The sequence below is a fragment of the Falco cherrug genome, chromosome 6 (genome assembly GCF_023634085.1).
Source record: "Falco cherrug isolate bFalChe1 chromosome 6, bFalChe1.pri, whole genome shotgun sequence".
NCBI lineage: Eukaryota > Metazoa > Chordata > Aves > Falconiformes > Falconidae > Falco > Falco cherrug.
Window position 1 is genome coordinate 8,939,682 of NC_073702.1, and position 18,857 is coordinate 8,958,538.

The 18,857-nt window shown below is 42.8% G+C and overlaps 1 protein-coding gene across 1 annotated transcript in view; it reads right to left on the reverse strand.

Moving 5' to 3' along the window:
- Positions 1–2,200: 2,200 nt before the first annotated feature.
- The window catches only part of SH3BGRL2 (SH3 domain binding glutamate rich protein like 2), a 48,302-nt gene continuing 31,645 nt past the window's right edge, over positions 2,201–18,857 (reverse strand). Inside the window, exons 3-4 of the mRNA XM_055714845.1 lie at positions 8,424–8,504; positions 2,201–7,286 (exon numbers count right to left, since the gene is read on the reverse strand). Of these exons, the coding sequence (XP_055570820.1) occupies positions 7,272–7,286; positions 8,424–8,504 (96 nt within the window). The 3' untranslated portion in view covers positions 2,201–7,271. The remainder of the gene's footprint in view (positions 7,287–8,423; positions 8,505–18,857) is intronic.

Genomic DNA, 18,857 nt, shown 5'->3' on the forward strand with positions numbered 1-18,857 from the left:
TCTTTCGTGCCTTCTAAACACAATTTTTCAAGGCTGCAGTCGATCTTTTCTTCAGGGCGCTAATTCCTTAATCCTATAACTTTCTAATGTCCCAAATTCATCAGGGGATTGGCTTACGCGCAATGGTCACCTTTGAAGTCATCAATGTATGGAGGACTTGTACCCAGAACCACATTTGCCCTGTGACGCATCGTGCAGCCTGAGGGAAGTTACTTCAGATGACAGCGGGAAGGCACCTTCAGTGACAGCCTGGCTGAAGCCTATGGCATGAACAAGGCAAGTCCTTCTGGCACTTAAAAAGCAAATCAAGCGAAAGGGCCGGTCCAGGAGAACTTTCTCACGGCCCAGACTGACTGCTCCAGGGTAAGAGATGTAGACAGACTGGCAGACACATGCATGTGTGCATGCAAACACCGCGATGACTTTCGAGCACTTTTGCCCACTGATGCTCCGCTAGCACAGGGAGCACGCGCAGAGCTGGGATGCACGGGAGGATGAGAGCTAGTGGCAAAGCATCCTGCACCGTGCGACCTCTCCCCACTGACTGCCCTCAGTGTACTCTCTGGCAGCCATGCAGAAGGAATGGCAGTGCCACGGGTCTACACACAGAGCGCAGGCAGCGATGCTGCATGAGCAAAGTGATACAGAGCATCTCTTGTATCTTCCTCTCTGGAAATGAAGGAGTTTCTGCCCACAACTGCTGCTTCTACTCACCATGACACAACAGCTGAGCTGCCACAGCTCAGCTCACTTCAGACAGCTGCTACCGATCCCCCATCAGCTGAAGATCGCATTTCAGGCTCGCCTTCCCCATCCGTCTCTCTTTTACTCATCCTGTCTTACAGCAGGTAGCACTGAACCTCCTCCAGGGTGCAGAGGCAGCCACAAATGGGTAGTTTTCATAGCAGGGCTCACACAAGAGAAAACGGGCAAGTTTTAGACAGAAACAATAAAGTATTAAAAATTACATGCTAGACTGAGAATCAAGGGAAGACTGCATTCATGCAAACCCCTACCTTTGGTTAGCCACTTACTGGGTAAAACATATTAAATACCTTCTACAGACTGGCAAGGCGGATAGGCAAACCAGGAACTCACATTCCTTTCAGATGAGAAAAAGCAGCACTCCTCCAGATTTTAGCCCTAGGAGCAAACCTTCACCACAAGAAAACTTCCTAGCCCCACTGTCCAAGCCACCCCGAAGGATTTGTCCTGTTTTTCCCATGGTATTTATCAGCTAACCAAAGCACAAATATGGAGACGATAAACTGCAGAATCATAGAATGGAAGGCACCCTAAAGATCACCCAGCTCCAAGCCCCTGCCATGGGCAGGGACACCTCCCACCAGACCAGTTTGCTCCAAGCCCCATCCAGCCTGGCCCTGAGCACTCCCAGGGATGGGGCAGCCACAGCTGCTCTGGGCAGCCTGTGCCAGTGCCTCACCACCCTCACGGTAAACAATTTCTCCGGAATATCTAATCTAAGTCTACCCTCTTTCAGTCTAAAGCCATTCCCCCTTGTCCTATCACTACGTGCCCCTGTAAAAAGTCCCTCTCCAGCTTTCCTGTAGGCCCCCATGAGGTACTGGACAGCTGCTATAAGGTCTCTCTGGAGCCTTCTCTTCTCCAGGCCAAACAACCCCAACTCTCTCAGCCTGTCTTCACAGGAGAGGTGCTCCAGCCCTCTGACCACCTTGTGGCCCTCCTCTGGAGTCAGTCCAACAGGTCCATGTCCTCCTTACGCTGGGGGCCCCAGAGCTGAGTGCGGCACTCCAGGTGGGGTCTCACAAGAGTGGAGTAGAGGAGAGAACCTCCTCCCCTGACTTGCTGATCACACTTCTTTTGATGCAGCCCAGGATACAGTTGGCTTTCTGGGCTGCAAACACACACTGCCACCGGGTCATATAATCCTTTTTTTTTTTTTTTCTTTTTTTCTTTACTACTATTTACCTGGGAGGACCTAGACGCTAACCCAGCAGGTATTCTGCACATTGCAATTCCCACTGAGCCACCAGGGATCAAAGCCACTTAGCATCTTACAGAATCAGGCTCACCCATCCCAGGTGAGGAGTTCTGCAGTGCTTCCATCCGCGGGGGCTGCCCAAGCCAAAGCACCACGGTGTCGCCAGGGAGCTGCGGCAAGAATAGACACGTATTTTCTCATTGTTTCCTTTGGCACAAAGAACGCGGTCCAAATGTCTTTTGTGAATTACATTTTTTATTAGATGAACACAGTTTTAATATATAACGTGTACACGGCCTAGGATGCAATGTGCTCCCTCCCCCACCAAGTTACGAAACACTGACGCCGTGAAGGTGAACATCAGCTCTGCATTTGCGACCTTGCAGGGATGTTAGCAGATGGCCAGGAGTGGAAGCTTTGCACACACGTAGGTCTATGCAGGACAGGATGGAGCACATTAGGAAGAGGTAAAGGAACAAGGGAGTAAAAGCTGGATCTGACCTGGCTGAAGAACTGCTCTAAAGAAGCTGTTCTCCAATTCCCCTCCCAAATTCCTTGGGGAGCAAGAGGGTGAAGAATAGGCTGTGCTGCAGCCGGAGTTCCGTGGGGAGCAGCACCGCGTGGTTTCACACACGGCACTGCCAGCCAAGGGCCCCGTGAGAACTGCTGCTCAGGGTGCTGTCAACAAGCTGTGGGCCACTCTGCACCGTGTCTCCCACTCCCGCCCTCTGTGCAGGGCGAATATGAGGGGCTCCCTCCTCCCCCCACCGCTCGTGCCAAGATTTAGTGAAATCGGTGGACAAGTCCCTGAAGACTAATGGTATTTGGCACTTTCCTGGTGATGACTCCGCTCTTGCACTCCTATGAAGGGCCACAAGGCACTGCCTAAAATCTCAGGGTCCTACTTCTGAATCATGGCATTCCCAGAATTGGACTCCCTAAATAAATGGCCCGACGGGGGGACAGGGCAGGGAGGGATAACCAAGAGATCCACTGAGAGCCTGGCAGCTCCTTTTCACTTCAGTGACAGCACTTGGGCTGCTCAACACTTGAATCGGTTATTTTGAAGTGTAAACATGGATTTAGGGGCTTTACTCCAGGCCCACTTCCCTTGGAAGGTTTGATTCTAGACAGTCAACAGAAAGGTGAAGAAAAAAAAAAAGAAGAGAAAGCCACACTATGAAAAATCAAGAGTTCAGAAGACTCATCATCAAAAACTGATTTAACCTTACAAAGCGTGCGTCTTGACTCAGGCCTCAAAATCAGTTTACTGCATCATTAAAAAAACAGCAATATAGAAACTACCCCTTTCTCAGTTCAAAGTGTACGCACATCTAAGAAGACCCTACAGAAGCAGTCCTCTTCTGGCAAGGCACTATCCAGTAGTGTGTGGCACAAACAAAAACACATCTATCAAAGCCACTGATACAGTGAATGTGCACGTGCACATCGGCCCGCACAGCAACTTCAGCTAGGTACAAAGATTTACAGCTTAATTCACATGGCTCTCCCTCTTAAAAAGTGGGGTAGCTACAAGTATTAGCTAAAAATTGGGATCATTTGGTTCTTAAGCATACCTTTATATGCAAGTATTTTAAACAGAATCAAAAATTTGCTGTTTCTTTCAATAAATAGCTCCAGTTTCCACAGACCTTTCCGGTTACCCGATAGTTACATTTCATTATTAAAAAACTAGTTTAAAAAATTCCAGATCATCTTAACAAACTAGAGTAACAAACTAGAACTCTGCTTGCTTTAATTACAAAAATAAGGCTGTCACATAACAAATCAAATTCATATTCAAGCAACATATATATACCTCTTTCTTTTTTTTTTTTTTTTTTAAACTAGCCACTTACAATTCAAAAGCACATATTCTAAGGGACTTACACTGCCAATCCACCTAAGCAAGCAGGATACCTTTGGAGCTAGTGTTGTCCTCCATAGAATTTATTACATCCACATGTGTGCTCTGAAATAAGCTATGTTTACCTAACTGCTGTAACAGGACTAGCTCTCCACTGAATGGGAGATTTCTATTTTACAATTATCAAAATTCAAGAGGAGTTTTGTGAAACTAATTTCATCCCTGTAGAAATCAGTCTAGTTTTGCCTTTGACCTCAGTAAGCCTGGGATTTCACCCAGGATTACTCGTGTATATACTTACATACTTCGGTAAGTTTTTTAAAACTGGGACTTCAGGGAGTTCTCAAAGTTTACAATATATCAAGTACATGACAAATCCAGGATGGCTTCTCTGTAATCAACTGCATAATTATATAAATTTATATCTGTATTCATCTGCAAAGTTAAATATTTTTCTTTGAGTTTGGGTTTTTTTGGGAATAGCTATATTGAACTCGGTGAAGTTAACAATGTACAGCTCTATCTCATGTCACATTCACTTCCTACAGCAAGGTTCAAGTCTCATGAAAATACGGGATTGGTGACAAGAATGTCACAATAACTTACCACAGACAACATAACCCTTAAAAATGCACGTACATACATGTATATGCATGCTACCAACTCCCTTTCAGGATTCTTCTAGAAAAGGTGCTGTAGGTAAGATTTTGGCCAGTAGATACAACCATGGACTTGAAATATATGTGTGCTCTTGCTCCATCTAGCCCTTTAACCAGGCTGAGGGGGCACCACGAATCCAAAGAAGAACTTATTTACGGATGGACTCCTTTAACATCTCCTTTTTTAAAGCTTTCTTGCCTTTGTACTAGAGGGAAAAGCCACACAGCTGTAAGCAGTTGGCAGCTGAGATGACACGACAGGAAGGCAACCTGTTCTTTACTCCAGCAACTGGTAGTCATGAACATCGTTCGTGTCATACCTGTGTAGCCATGAGTAAGCCAGTGGCCAAGATCTGAGAGGCTACAAATTCTCCTGTTGTTCAGCAGCTTCAGCAGGGACTTGGATGATGACCTAGCACGCACCCTCAAAGTATCTGTGAACGACACCTGAACCTGATTCACTGGTTGGTAACAGCTGGCAGAGCTTCAGTCCAGCAGCATCTCAACAACCTTGAGGACTGGGCTAACAGAAACCTCATGAAGTTTGACAAGGACAAGTAGAAAGTTCTGCCCTTGGGGGTGGCAAAGCATCAGTACGGGCTGGGAAGTGACTGACAGAGTAATACCCCTGCTGAAGGGACCTTGGGATTTTAGTGAACGCCAAGCATATTGTAAGCCAGCAATGTACTCACTGCAAACAGGGGAAAGCATGCAGTGCACCACTTCAGGAGAAGCACGGCCTGCAGGCTGAGGAAAGTTATTACCCATCTCTACTCAACCCTGGTAAGGCCACACCAAAAATACTGTTTTGGGACCTTCAAATTCAAGAGAGATTTGAAGAAACTGGAGAGTAGCCCTCCAACAAAGCAAAGCAGTCAGGGGCCTAAAGCACACAGCCTGCAGAGAGGCTGAGGAAGCCAGGTTTGTTTAGTCTGGTAAGAAGGCGGCTAGAAGGTGCTCTAATGGTAGCCTGAAATTATCTCGAGGACAGTTACAAAAAAGGTTGGTGCCAACCTCTTCCTGTGAGTGCCAGAAAACAGCAAAGGCAACAGCCACAAATCACAGCCTAGGAGTTGCAGCTGGACATTAAAAGAAAGTTTTCACTAGGAGAGTACTGCAGAGCTGTCACAGGTTACCTAGAGGGTTGTGAGAACTTCATCTTTGGATATTTTTAACACTTTGCTAGACAAACCCGTATATGATCTGAGCTAGTGCTGACGTTAGCCTTGATTCTGACAGTGCTAGACCAGATGACCTCCAGTCATCCCTTCCAATTAATATTTCTCAGATGCCACAGTTACTGATTTTAACAGAACGTGATTTGTGGCACACACAGTGTTGCTTTCTGACACTTTTCACAAGTTTGGCTTCCTTCAAGCCACACAGTCTGAGAGATGTTGTGACTGCAAAGCTTTGTCGCATAATGGTTGTCTTTCATTTACCCAAAGACATAAGGACATTTATCGGAATGGCACTACCCCGTCACCATGAAATCACTTGACTAAAAAGCTACATTACAGCATAGCTGTTATTTTCATAGCCAGACTTGATTCAAAATGCATAATGCAATTTGACTTCTGTCTAGAATGCATTTTGTAATGGTTATTGGCAAGTCACACGCCCAAGTTCTATGTGCATCAAGGCGGTCCCACTGGAATAATCTCCACTTCCTTTACTTGGCTCCTGTCCATCGGCTGAGCTGACCATTGTGCCCTCATCCAGCAAAGCACACACTCAGCTTTCTGTCTTTGCAGCACCTCCTCATTTCCACACCTGGGGATATAACCAGGACAACAGCTGGGCGAGTTAGGTGTGCTCTTGGATGACGGTAGTGTTTAACCACCCATGGGACTAAGCCCTGACTCTCAAAGTATCCCCCTGACTCTCATGTGGCTAATGGTGGAGATGTGTGTTACAGAAGGTAAACTCAATGTTTTGGCAAAACTTCATTTTAAGGAAGTCCAACTATAGAGCTCCAACTTTGGGTGTTAAGCCTTTCTCGTTTAAGAGATAATATTATCATTAACTATGACATCCCTTCTCCTGAACTACCCAGTATTTCCCACGAAGTGTTTTCCTGCACACTTTACTTGCATTTGGGACAGGAACCATGTCAGAATACTTCACTTTGGCACCTCCTCCATGATAAAACTGTTTTTAAACAGTCAGTTGCATCATTAGACAAATCAAGTTTTCATGAACAAGGTTAGCAGCCCATGTTTCTTAGAATGAACATGATCTAGGATAAACATCACAATAAATAAATGTAGAGCAAAAATACAGCAGTTCTTGGCTTAGACTGAGATCTTAAGATTGACAATTTTTACCTTCTGGATCATAGCCAACACAAATACCCTAATAACCACCAGCACTTCAACTACCATGATGAGCTGATTTCAACTACAGTAGTTGGAAGAATTTAAAAAGGTAAGGAATCTGACTACATAAGTATATCCATGAATGATAGAAGCCCTACACTTCCACTCCTTACTCTCAAACATATGTCTGTTAGAGTATCAGTGCCAGTTGCAAAAGCAATCCAAAGACAGAAGTGAAACATCAACAATGAGTATCTAAAAAGGAAGATGAGCAGCCTGGCCTTAAACCTTTTCATATACGTGTTATTAACCCCACATTATTGGAGAGCACCGTCTCATGGCAAGCAGGCTACAATTAATGATGCATGTTTGCTCTATCACAGTGATCCATTAGGGAAGCTGTTGTGTGCTGAAGAACAGGGTCATTCATCCAGATGTGCTTGTTGATACTTTAGATAGGATTTCTAGGGTTCTGACTCCTATTTAAGAGAAAAGAGAAAAAAAAAAAAGATTATTAATGCTATGAATACATTCTCACCTCCTGTGCCTGTGACCTTCACATGTAAGGTGCCCTGAACCCTGGTCCACACGCCAGCTGAGGACGCATCACTCTGAAGCACTACCAGACCGAAGCACTGACCCGGCCAAGCTCACAGAGACACTTCTCCAGGCCTAAAACCGGTTATTTCCTAGGAAGACAGCTGCACAGAAGCTGCTATTTCTGATTGCAGTAGGACATCATCTTTTTCCTAGGACTAGTTCTTCAGGCTACAAAGCAAGGCAGGCCGCCAAAATAACCTGCTTCAACAGCTCCCTGCTGAGGTTTCCTTCCACTCCTGTCCCTCATGGGGTCCAGAAATAAATGAATTCCTGGCACAAGAAGAACCCTACAGATATCCGACAGATGCCATCCAGGCCTGAAACAGTGCTACTACCAAACACAGCTATACCTACAGTAGTCAAGGGAAGAAAAATCCTCCCCTGAGTGTCTGATCCACTGCCAAAAGGTGCACCATACAGTCTCTTTGAACAAGTGTCCAGGCTTTCATATGGGAATAATATCTCCTCTATTAAACTGCCCTCAACAGAAAGATATTATCTGGCTTTGTGTTCTGACCTGTATATATGTATTTGTTAAAACCTAATTCTTATCCAAATAGTTGATAAAACTCCTGACTGCTCCAGCATTTCAGCATTTAAAAAAAAATATATATTAATGCCTAACAAATAAATGCTGTCCTGGTTGAGCCATTATGCCAGGCTGGCCCAGTAAGATGTTTTGGTGTCATAAACTGCAGATATTCCAGTGATTAAGATTCTACTTCTTTCTCCTGTTACAATGAAGTCAGTTGCTTTCAATGTCAAGGAGAATGTATTCTTTAAACTTTATGTATCTGCTGTCCCAAATTAAGTCCCACCTATACACTTGATTCCATTTAGCATGCCTTGCTTTTCATGGCAACTGTTTCAATTACCTCATTAGCCTGAAGCTGATATAGACAAGGTATGGATCAGCACGGTGGTGCATCCAAACACACAAGAGTTCTTTCAGTTCAAAGAAAATTCAAACTCAGTGTGTCAAGAATGCCCTGAAAAGTCCGCAATAGTACACTGACCTTTGATGCCAAAGTAGGTTTCAATCCAAGAAAGGAGAAGACAGTATTGCTCTCCTTTGATTCAAAAAAGCTGTCATAATCCTAGAGAGAGGAAAAAAAAGAAGAAAAAAAAAAAGATGAGTCAACATTTGTATTCATGTTTTCCTGATTGATCTTACCACACCATGTATTAGACTAATGGGTGATATATAATAACACTCAGGAAAATATGGATACTCATCCATATTCTCCTATGCAAACCTAAAAGCTATTCTAAACTGCAATGATCTTGATAACTACAACGACAGGGAAAAACACATAAATTCTCTAACTATAACACAGAAAAATATGAACATGGACTTTCATTAAAAACAAATCTATTGTAGGAATTTTTTAAAGGTATTTAACTGCCTAACAATGCAAATATGTTTCTGACCGGGTTTCTGATTTGCATTTTAGCAAACAAAATGCTTCCTAACATGGAAATCTCCAAGAAGTTCTAAGGCAACTGAACTGCTTATTCTGTGGTGGAACAGAGACTTTGTCGTCATTGTATCCTTTGAAATAAGCAATTGCATCTCAGCCATGGACAACCACATAGTTAAATACAAAATGTTACCTTAAAGGAACTGGTATAGAAAGATAAAAAACAACCCTCATTATCATGATTAAATCCCTTTTAGATTTCAGCTGATTAAGACCAGGGTTCGATCTCAAAGTGTTACTACTGCTTTTACTGATCTGTTTACTGCATTGACACCTGCTACACCTCTCTCGTCTGATGAGCGGACAATACTCAGTTTTCAAGGGAAAAAATGGAGCACAGTTTAATGAATGGATTTCGCATATGGCAAGAAGCCAAGAAGTTTCAGGTTCTATCCATGTTTTGGAAAGATTTCCTCTGTGATCACCAGCAAACAATAAAGCACCCAGTTCAGACTCTTTCCCTCTACCATATAACTGCAAAATGGAAACATTAATCCTTACTTAACCACTTCTGTTAGTAAAGTAAAATTCTTTTAAATGTCAAAAACTTCAGGTATGTGCCCATCACTACATAGCAATTATCTCTAAATATTTAAGAATTGTAGTTACGCTTAACTTGAAAGCACTCAACAAGAGAAATCCCTTTAAATATTGACTATGCACATACATGCTTTCAATACAGAGTAGTAACAGGCAGCCTCCGTGCCTCTACACGCTTCCCACTTGGTAACAGTCATTCCCAATGCACCTGATCCCCAAAGTTAGCTCTTCTTTGGTTCCGAACCTCTAATCTCATTACTTCTGAGGGCTCATCTCTCATTGTTACAGTTTCGGGTGCTTTCCCTGAAATTGCACTTCAATATTGCTCAGCAGCAGCTGCTTTGTTCACTTGTCTCCTTCCACTCCTGTCTTCTCTTGAACCTGTAACCTCACAAACCACCGCACAACCACAGGGGACCATGTAAAATAAACAGAAGTTCTAATTATAAAGCAGAAATCTTTCTCTGACCTGGCTGTTCTGGGAAGGTTGTCATAGGTTATGCAAAGATTAGGAACCTTCTTTTCTCTTCCAACCAGAGTTTACATGCCTAGTCAGTACCCGCTTGTGATTACATTTTGGCTTCTCAGTTCCGAAGCAGGAAGCAAAAATGGTCTGGGCAAGCAAACATTCTGCTTCCCAGTATTTCTCTGGGTTTTCACAATGCAGTGTGAATCCCTGAATAACCCCTTCATCCCACCTGCCAGATGCAATTACAAGATATACCGAATTATATCCTTGCAGAAGTAAGTTCTGAAATAACTTTATAAGGAAAGTGTGTACTTGTAGATAAAGACTTGACTTCTCTTTGTTCTTTTTTTTCTCTCCACTAATGTAAAATAAAAGACTGTTTGGACAGAAAATACACAGTCACCACAGCAAGGATAATACACATCCCACGAGACACCTAATCATCCTGCAGATGTGCAGAATGTCTCTTAAAACCTTTATGGTGCATCAGACAAAGATGCTTTACTAGCATTTCCATAACGATATACTGCTATTCCAACGTGAACAACTGTCCTAGCAAAGTGATACTTTGCATAATCATTGAATAACCTCAGCCCAGACAAACACATAGCTGCGCTGATAGTTTCCCAGCTTCACCCTCTATACTAAAAGCATTGGCCCTGAAAGACACAGAGAGGCCAGCAGGAGTGTATGGTCGTCATCAGGCCTCAGACATATTAGCTGACGTAAGAAGAAAGAGTAAACCTTCTTAAGATGGCTTTTTGTCATCGTCATCTTAAAACATGGCATATTGCTATGCTGTAGCCTAGGGCAGTAAGTCAGTATTCCATTCCTAAGCTTTATGTCTACTGATCGTTTCAGCTTTCATACACATGTCTATCTATGTATATACATAGAGAGTACGCTCATTTCTTCTATCTGGTTTTCAGTTCCATGGTTCTCTATGTGTGATACCTAATTTCCAATGAATACCATCTACTCACTTCGCTCTATGGGAAGAGGCAACTTTATTTGCTTTCCCTGACAGGGGAATGAAACACCTCAAGGAATAAAGCAGTTCAGGAGCAAAAGAAGGTAGAATCTCCTGCAATGATTGGCATTGTAGACTGGAAAATAGACTTTGCAGACAGATGCTGCTTATCATTACGAGCACAGAACTACTACCATTACTGTTTAAAATGCTAATATATGAAGTTATTAGACAGTTTTAAGTTCCCTCACTATTAATTTTAGGTATGGTCTGTTCTACCTAACTTTGCAATTAAACACAGAATTCAACAAAGGAATTGGCACTTTTACATCAATCTAAAAAATCATTAAAAGGTGATGGATAGATGCTAAAATCTGAATTAACATAAATTTACAATTAATATCCAGAAAGTAAATCAAAATAAAATAGACAGATCTCACAACTAAGCCATGGCATAAGCTGAAACAGTACTGAAAGCAACCCCAACAATGCCATGGATTAAAAAGGGACAATGTAATCAGTGGATACCTATAGGAATAACAACTAATGCTGAAGCTCTGCAGAAGGATGCTTGATTAAGCCCTTGACCTCTACGAACGAGACTTGAAAAACTGCATGGATGCTGTTAAACTTGAAACAGAACCAGCCTGACTCTGCTAAAATAGATGAAAAGCCATGAGGGACACAAGCTATATAAGCAACCACCTGTGAAGACAGCACATGATTGGAGAAATAACCTTTATTTTCTCCACTGGGTTCATCTACAAGTGAGTCACACTATCGCTGCAGGTAGGGGAGCAGTGGATGGGTACAACCCACAGGGAGAAGAGCAAGGGCACCCTCCCTCTGCTATCAGGGCAAGTTTAAATTGCCTTAAGCTGCTCATTACAGCCCTGTAAACTATAAGCAGCCAACCGGCAGGCAAGCAGCTACTGCAAGCATTTCTGCAGTAACATGGCTCAAGACAGGCATCGTTTTCACTCCCCACCAGGAGCACCCTTTCCTCCTAAGCACACAAGCAGTTTTCGCGAACCCCCAGACACCTCTTTGTCTCAACAGTCTGTCTAAGGAAGGCTCTCTTGTTTGTTTGGGTGAGTCATCATCTCCCACCACTGTTTTCAAGTTCTGGGGTTCTCCTGAAGTGTGTTAATACCAGTACTTCAATTAGCGCTAAAACTATCACTACTCTAACACCATGGTTTTGTCACTGTTTGTTAATAAACTGGAAAGAAAAACGGCAGGGAAGGGTTCACGGCCTGAAAATAATGCCATAAGAAATAAGACTGTATTCCTGGCTCTGACAATGACGTTGCAACTCAGCTAATCCACCAATATCTGTGAAAATCTATTTAACTTAACCTCTGTAAAGTAATTTAAGTCTTACTCATAAAAAGCTTTCTACAAGTACTAGTTATCACTTATTACTTCCAGAAGCATCCAGGGCTGATTTAGTTTGTTTTTTCCACATATTTACAGATTATCAAACCTGGAATCACTTACTGAAAAAATTGTGAAGGTTAAACAATGAGCTAAACTGAGTAACTGCATGTTTGAAAGAGCACAAAACCCAGTGGATTGATTAATTTTAAAAGGAGCAGAATATTTAATAAGCACAAGAGATTATCCACAGAAGCAATCTCCCTGATGTTTTGAAATATCTGCATTGCGAAACGTATTAAAATGCTATTGACAGTTCCTTGCTTTTATGGGGGATGGGGGGAAGAAGCATCATGCTTTTAGATAAAGTAGCAGTAAAATTTTTATAGGAGTATTTTCCTACTGATCCCGGCAATGAAAACATATGGTCCCAAAACAATCAAATGTGAAAAAGAAGTCACAGAAATGCATAATAGTCCTATAAAAGTTGGAAGAAATCACTTTAGTATGGTAGTTCCTTGAGAGATTTTTGAGAAGTATGATCTCAAGGAACGTGATCTGAAGGAACACAATCTCAAGGACCTGTCGGTTGTGCTTTGGCATGTGGTAGGAGTTCAAAGTGGGCATCCCTGGCTTTCCCTGTAACACAGGCAAGATAACAGCTGTTCAAAAACATCCTCCCTTTGATCTTACCTTTACAAGGAGAGAAAGTCTGTGCAGATTTGGGCCACATGTAAAGACCCTAAATCCATGGGTGAGGACATGAAAATTCTTGTCTCAGATAAAGAACATCCCAGTGCTACCAGCAGCAGATGCAGAGGCTGAAGAAGGAAAATGGTGCCAAGTTCAGTGGAAGTGGAGAGCTTCATGCACAGGCAAGAGCCCAACTTACTTGCAAGCCAATGGGTTCCACTTGGAAAACTGGGACACTGCCTTCCCACAGAGGAAAGACACCACCATCAGCTGGTTTTGGCAAGGCAGTGGTTCCCTGTTTCTGCACTAGGCTTCACCACTGGTAGCAAGTTACTACAATCCCCCTGTCACTGTCCCAGGCAGCTCTACCAAACCTGCAAGTGCTGCAGCTTTGCTGGGGTCAGCTGAGCAGTGCTATCCTGCCCCTCTGCAAGGAAGTGGCTCCCACTGACACCCTGGAGGCATTCCAAGAGCAGCTGTTAACCTAAAAATATATGAGTATGACAAACTGCCACCCACTGCCCCACTTCAAAAGGCAACTATGTGCACAACCAGAATTTGGACTGTATCACTTTAAATTACAATCCTCGGTGCTTTCCAGAGCAGCTAATTACACATATATGCATAAAATTCTGGCAAAATCAATAGCTGATTAAGGTTACTAAAACCAAGGGGACATAGAGATGGCGTACGTCAATCATCAGTGATGCAGAGATGTTCAATCCGTCTGGAAAAGTTGAAAAGCCAAAACCACAGGTGATAAATCACAAAGATGAGGGTATGAAAGGTTACCAAGAATGACAAATGCCAGGAGAATAAAATATATCTCAGGATGGTTTGAGGGCATAGAGAAGTGACAGGAGTATAAATAAGGTAAGTAAAGAGCTATTTCAAATCAGAAAAGGCTTCTTAACACAGTAACAGCAGAGTGCTTTAGGCCTGGTTCCTCATCCTTAAAGTCAATGGCAGCTTGGTCACCCACCAAGTAGTCTAAGCAAGATACAGCCCTTCTGTTTTACCACAAGAACAGAACAGTTACAGCATCAAAGATGTTCTAAGAGCTACTGAAATTAGCTGACCAAAGCTCTTGCTTTGTTGAAAATAAACAAAGCTAACTGTACTGAAGTTTCAGCAGCTCACCTACAGACAAGCAAAATCTTGCTGGTCTTGCACAGCATAAAGCTTTGCTTTCCCTGCACCTGCTGAGTGCCTCTAAACCAGGATAGTTTCAATTCACTCATCCATGACCTGGATGGAGGGAGAGAGCGCACCCTCAGCTGGTTTGCTGATGGTACAAAGCTGGGAGGAGTGGCTGACACACCAGGAGGCTGTGCTGCCATTCAGTGACACCTGGGCAGGCTGGAGAGCTGGGAGGAGAGGAACCTAATGAAGCTCAACAAAGGCAAGTGTAAGGTCCTGCACCTGGGGAGGGACAACCCCATGCACCAGCACAGGCCAGGGGTGACCTGCTGGAAGGCAGCTCTGCGGAGAAGGGCCTGGGGGTTCTGGGGGACAGTGAGTTGACCAGCAGTGTGTCCTGGTGGCCAAGAAGGCCAGTGGCACCCTGGGGTGCATTAGGAGCAGCGTGGCCAGCAGGTCACGGGAGGTTGTCCCCCACCTCTGCTCTGCCCTGGTGAGGCTGCACCTGGAGCCCACGTCCAGTTCTGGGCTCCCCAGTTCAAGAGAGACAGGGAACTGCTGGAGAGGGCCCAGCGGGGGGCTATGAAGATGGTGAGGGGACTGGAGCATCTCCCTTGTGAGGAAAGGCTGAGAGAGCCGGGGCTGCATAGCCTGGAGAAGAGAAGAGTGAGGGGGGATCTTATCAATGTTTACAAATATCTTAAGGGTGAATTCAAGAGGACGGGGCCAGGCTCCTTTCAGTGGTGCCCAGTGACAGGGCAACAGGCAATGGGCACAAACTGCAACACAAGAAGTTCCACCTGAATATAAGGAAGAACTTCTGTACCTTGATGTTGACAGAGCGCTGGGACAGGCTGCCCAGAGAGGCTGTGGGTCTCCTTCTCCGCAGACATTCAAAACCTGCCTGGATGCGATTCTGTGCCACCTGCTCTATGAGAGCCTGCTTTAGCAGGGGGCTGGACTAGATGATCTCCAGAGGTCCCTTCCAACCCTGCCCCTGCTGTGACTCAGATAGAGAGGCAGGCCACGGCTGCAAAGGTCTTTAGGAGCTAAGTTAGCCCAGGTGGTAACAGGAGGAAGGATTTGAGGCTCACTGTGGCGGCAGGATGGTTGGTAATAGATCTAGAGCTCAGCAGACCCATGAGCACATTGCCAGAGCACACTAAAGAAGATCATGTTTACATGGCTTCACCAGAAGGCTGAAGTTCATGAAAGAGAAATATAATAAGAATTACTAAATACATTAAAGTGATATTTGTTTCAGAAGAAAAACTAGAGACAGGGAAAATACTCAAATATTTTATATGTATTTTAAATGCTTGACTTGCTTGTAGTCTTTCCTAGGCATATGCTTATGGCCATTGCTAGGACAAAACTGGGCTAGATGGACCTTCAGTCTTACACATTTAAGGTCACTTATATCAGATGCATCTTAACACAAGTTTTAAAATAATCAGCAAAGCAAAGTGATATTGTCCACTTAGTATGCTGGTAAAAGGAAAAAAAAAAAAAACAAAAGCTTCACACTTAAATATCCTTTCAGTTTATCCTGAAACTAAAATGGTGCTGTGGTTGCTCTGCACCTCTTTAAAACCAGATTAATCAAAGACAGGAGAACTCTCTTAACGTCTAGATTATGCAGAAATCCCCACAGCCATCCACCGCCCAAATGCGACAGTGAACTAAGAGTAGCTTAGTCTTTGAAAGAGTGGACAAGCATTCAGGAAATCTGGATTTAACTCTTCTTTATGACACAAATGTTTTATGCCAATCTACTCCAGTACAAAAACTGCTGGTCCTTGGGAATTGTTTCCTCTTTAGATCCCACTTCCAGAGTAGCTGCTGCTTCTCTCAACAGCAACTGCCAAGTTCACAAAGCTCAACTTGACTACAGCAGTATCCCAACTGCGTTGCGGAGACTTTAAGCAGGCTAGGAAACCAGATCACTGTAGTGATGTGATTACAGACACTGCCGTAATTAATTTGGCTCAGCATTTTGTTAAGCAGGTACACTGAAGCTTGTTTAAATAAACACTGTTGCTGCTGGGAGAAACTATTTACTGCACACCAATGTTAAAACTGGCAGTACTGCAGATCAGCATAAATAATTATTTGCGCTTCAAGAAACATAACACAAGCATGACGGCATTGGGGCAAAGTAAAACATTAACACGAAGTAGATTTAACTTACAATTAGCAATTACACAGACACTGTCTATCCGTTACTGCAACTGAGATTAGGAGAACTTTATTTCTAATGAAGTTTCAAAGACAGTAACTGTGAATAGAAGTCCTTCCAGTTGAGCAAGTTGGCTTTGTTGCTGTTTGCTTTTAGTTTGCTGCAAGAGAAAGAGCAAGCTTGCTAAACATCTCAGACAAACCCTTACTGCTTACCACACCAAGAGGCAGAAAACCAATCCTTACCACACCAAAAAGCAGAAAAATAAGGAACATGCCCAAATGTAGCCTGCACTGCTTTTCAGACAGATTTTTTTTTAAATGCACTGATTATTGGACAGCACTTCAAGACTGGCATGCTGCTTGACTTTGCTTATCTTTGTCAATATTTTTTTAATATATGATTATGATCTCTCCATTCTTACAAAAGGGGCGGTGTAATTTGCCCTTACAAGAGTGGGGAACTTCATTTAAATGCACTGAATCAGCACTTTACTACTGACTGAGTTAATACTGTATGCCATTGAGAAAGAGCTGTTAGCATCCTTCCTGAAAAGGGCACTTCAGTTCTCTAGAACAGATGACATTCATTTACTGATCTGATTAGGATTACAATGGAAAACTCTTACTCAGCACAGCTCTCCTTGGAGAATGAGTGTGTGTGCATGTGTGAGGCTTTTTAAATATTATATAAATACACAAAAATAAGAATCTTGTCCCCACAACACAGGACAATCTAAACATGACAGCTTTCAATTACCTAACCTTCTGATAAGATCTCTGCACAGGATTTTTAAAGAACTTATTCAATTGACTCTACAAAGCAACCTGTTACTCTTCTCCTAATGGCCAGATGTTTATTTCAGTAATCTCTTTAGTTGTAGGCTTCCAGAAACAAAGGCTTTAAATTAAAAGGGAGCAGATGTCAGCTACAGCTCTATTGTTGGGACAGTATGGGACAAACTCAGGCCAGTATGATGTTTGCTGTTCATTCAGTAACAGTGACAGGGACACATACATCAACAATGTAAGAACCGATACTCCTCACCTCTAAGACAGGGAGTCCAAGTGCAGAAAGGCTTCCCCCAGCCAAGCACTGAAGAGCTCAAACTGGCACAGCACCCACCTGGGGCAGGGGAATATTCAAGGGACTCAGTGGCAGTATCAGTAAGACTATGGATGATCAGGTGCCACCTCCCCCTTCTGTGCACCTTCTAGCTCATCATGTTATTTTACTAATGGTTCGGATAAGAATATTATCAAATCAGACCATAACAGGAATTTGAGAAGAGGGAGGGATGGAAACGTCAGGGAGTTAACTATGGTAGTCATCCTTTTACATGAGATCGTGGCCAAAAGACATATATTGACTGTGCTGCACAGAAGCTCTGCATGCACATATTTTAACTTGGACATGTTTTAAGGTAGCTGTAACTTTACATGGGACATTACAACCACGTGTTGGTTGGTTTTCCTCTTAGAGCGTTTTACTCATACCAATATTAGGTGACATCTCAGAACACTAAATAAAATATAGATTTTCCCCTTTATTTTAGTAATTGGACACTGTCAGAATCATCCTTCAACACATTCTTTCTTTCCTGCAGTTCCTTCAGAGAAGAACAAAATCAGAAAGCTACTAAGAAAGAAGAAAGCCACACTAATTGTAGTGGCACTGCAAGGTATCAACAGCATTCTTACTTAAAAATTTATTATAACTTTGCTGTATCTTCAAAGTGTTTCTCAGAAGATAATCTTAGTAGCATGATTACAAGCGGAGCAGCGGTGCACAGAATTAGCTATTTCATCCTGGTTCTTCACTGACAACAGCCATGGCCTTCTCTTAGATACTGTTCCAATACACTGCTACATGCATAATCTGTGCCCTCAAAGTATCACTGCCACTTAGTAAGCTTTCTTACCCTTTCCTCATATATCTCATACATCATGTAGGCTATACTTTAGTAGAACGGGCCCTTTAAAAAAGACTTTAACCAAAGCAGTCATGACACCTTCAAGAATAAACCCCTTTTCTTCAAGAAAGTGTAGCACAATAGGAAGTTTCCATTCCATGCAAAGGAGAATTAGGATCCCAAAATTGTTAGTAATTATGTGACGCTTACTGATTATCAATGAGTGCTGCAGAACATCAATGTAAATATTAAAACTAAAAAGAAAAAACTTTGCAATATTTTCTACTATATCCTGTAAAGGTGACAATTTTAATTTTATACCAGTCATCTTTAAGTGTATTAAAATACCTAAACACATATTATACATAACACATACGTATATACATATACATGCATATCCATAAATATATAAACACATATATTATTATTATATTTAGGAAATAAGAGTCTGCACACAGAGTAAAATATCTCCAGAGTTGTATCAAATCTTGGACAGCTATCATCTTTACGTGGTGAGATAGTTCACAAAGTATCTGCTACTTCACTTTGAAAGAGCTATTGATAAAGTTTAGAACTCAGAGAGGAAAGAGTTCAAATAAAAACTGTGGTGCTCAACAGGAATGTACTCTCTCCACTACAGGGCAAACAGCAGCATTATAATACATTACTGGTACCAGTTCTAACCGTTC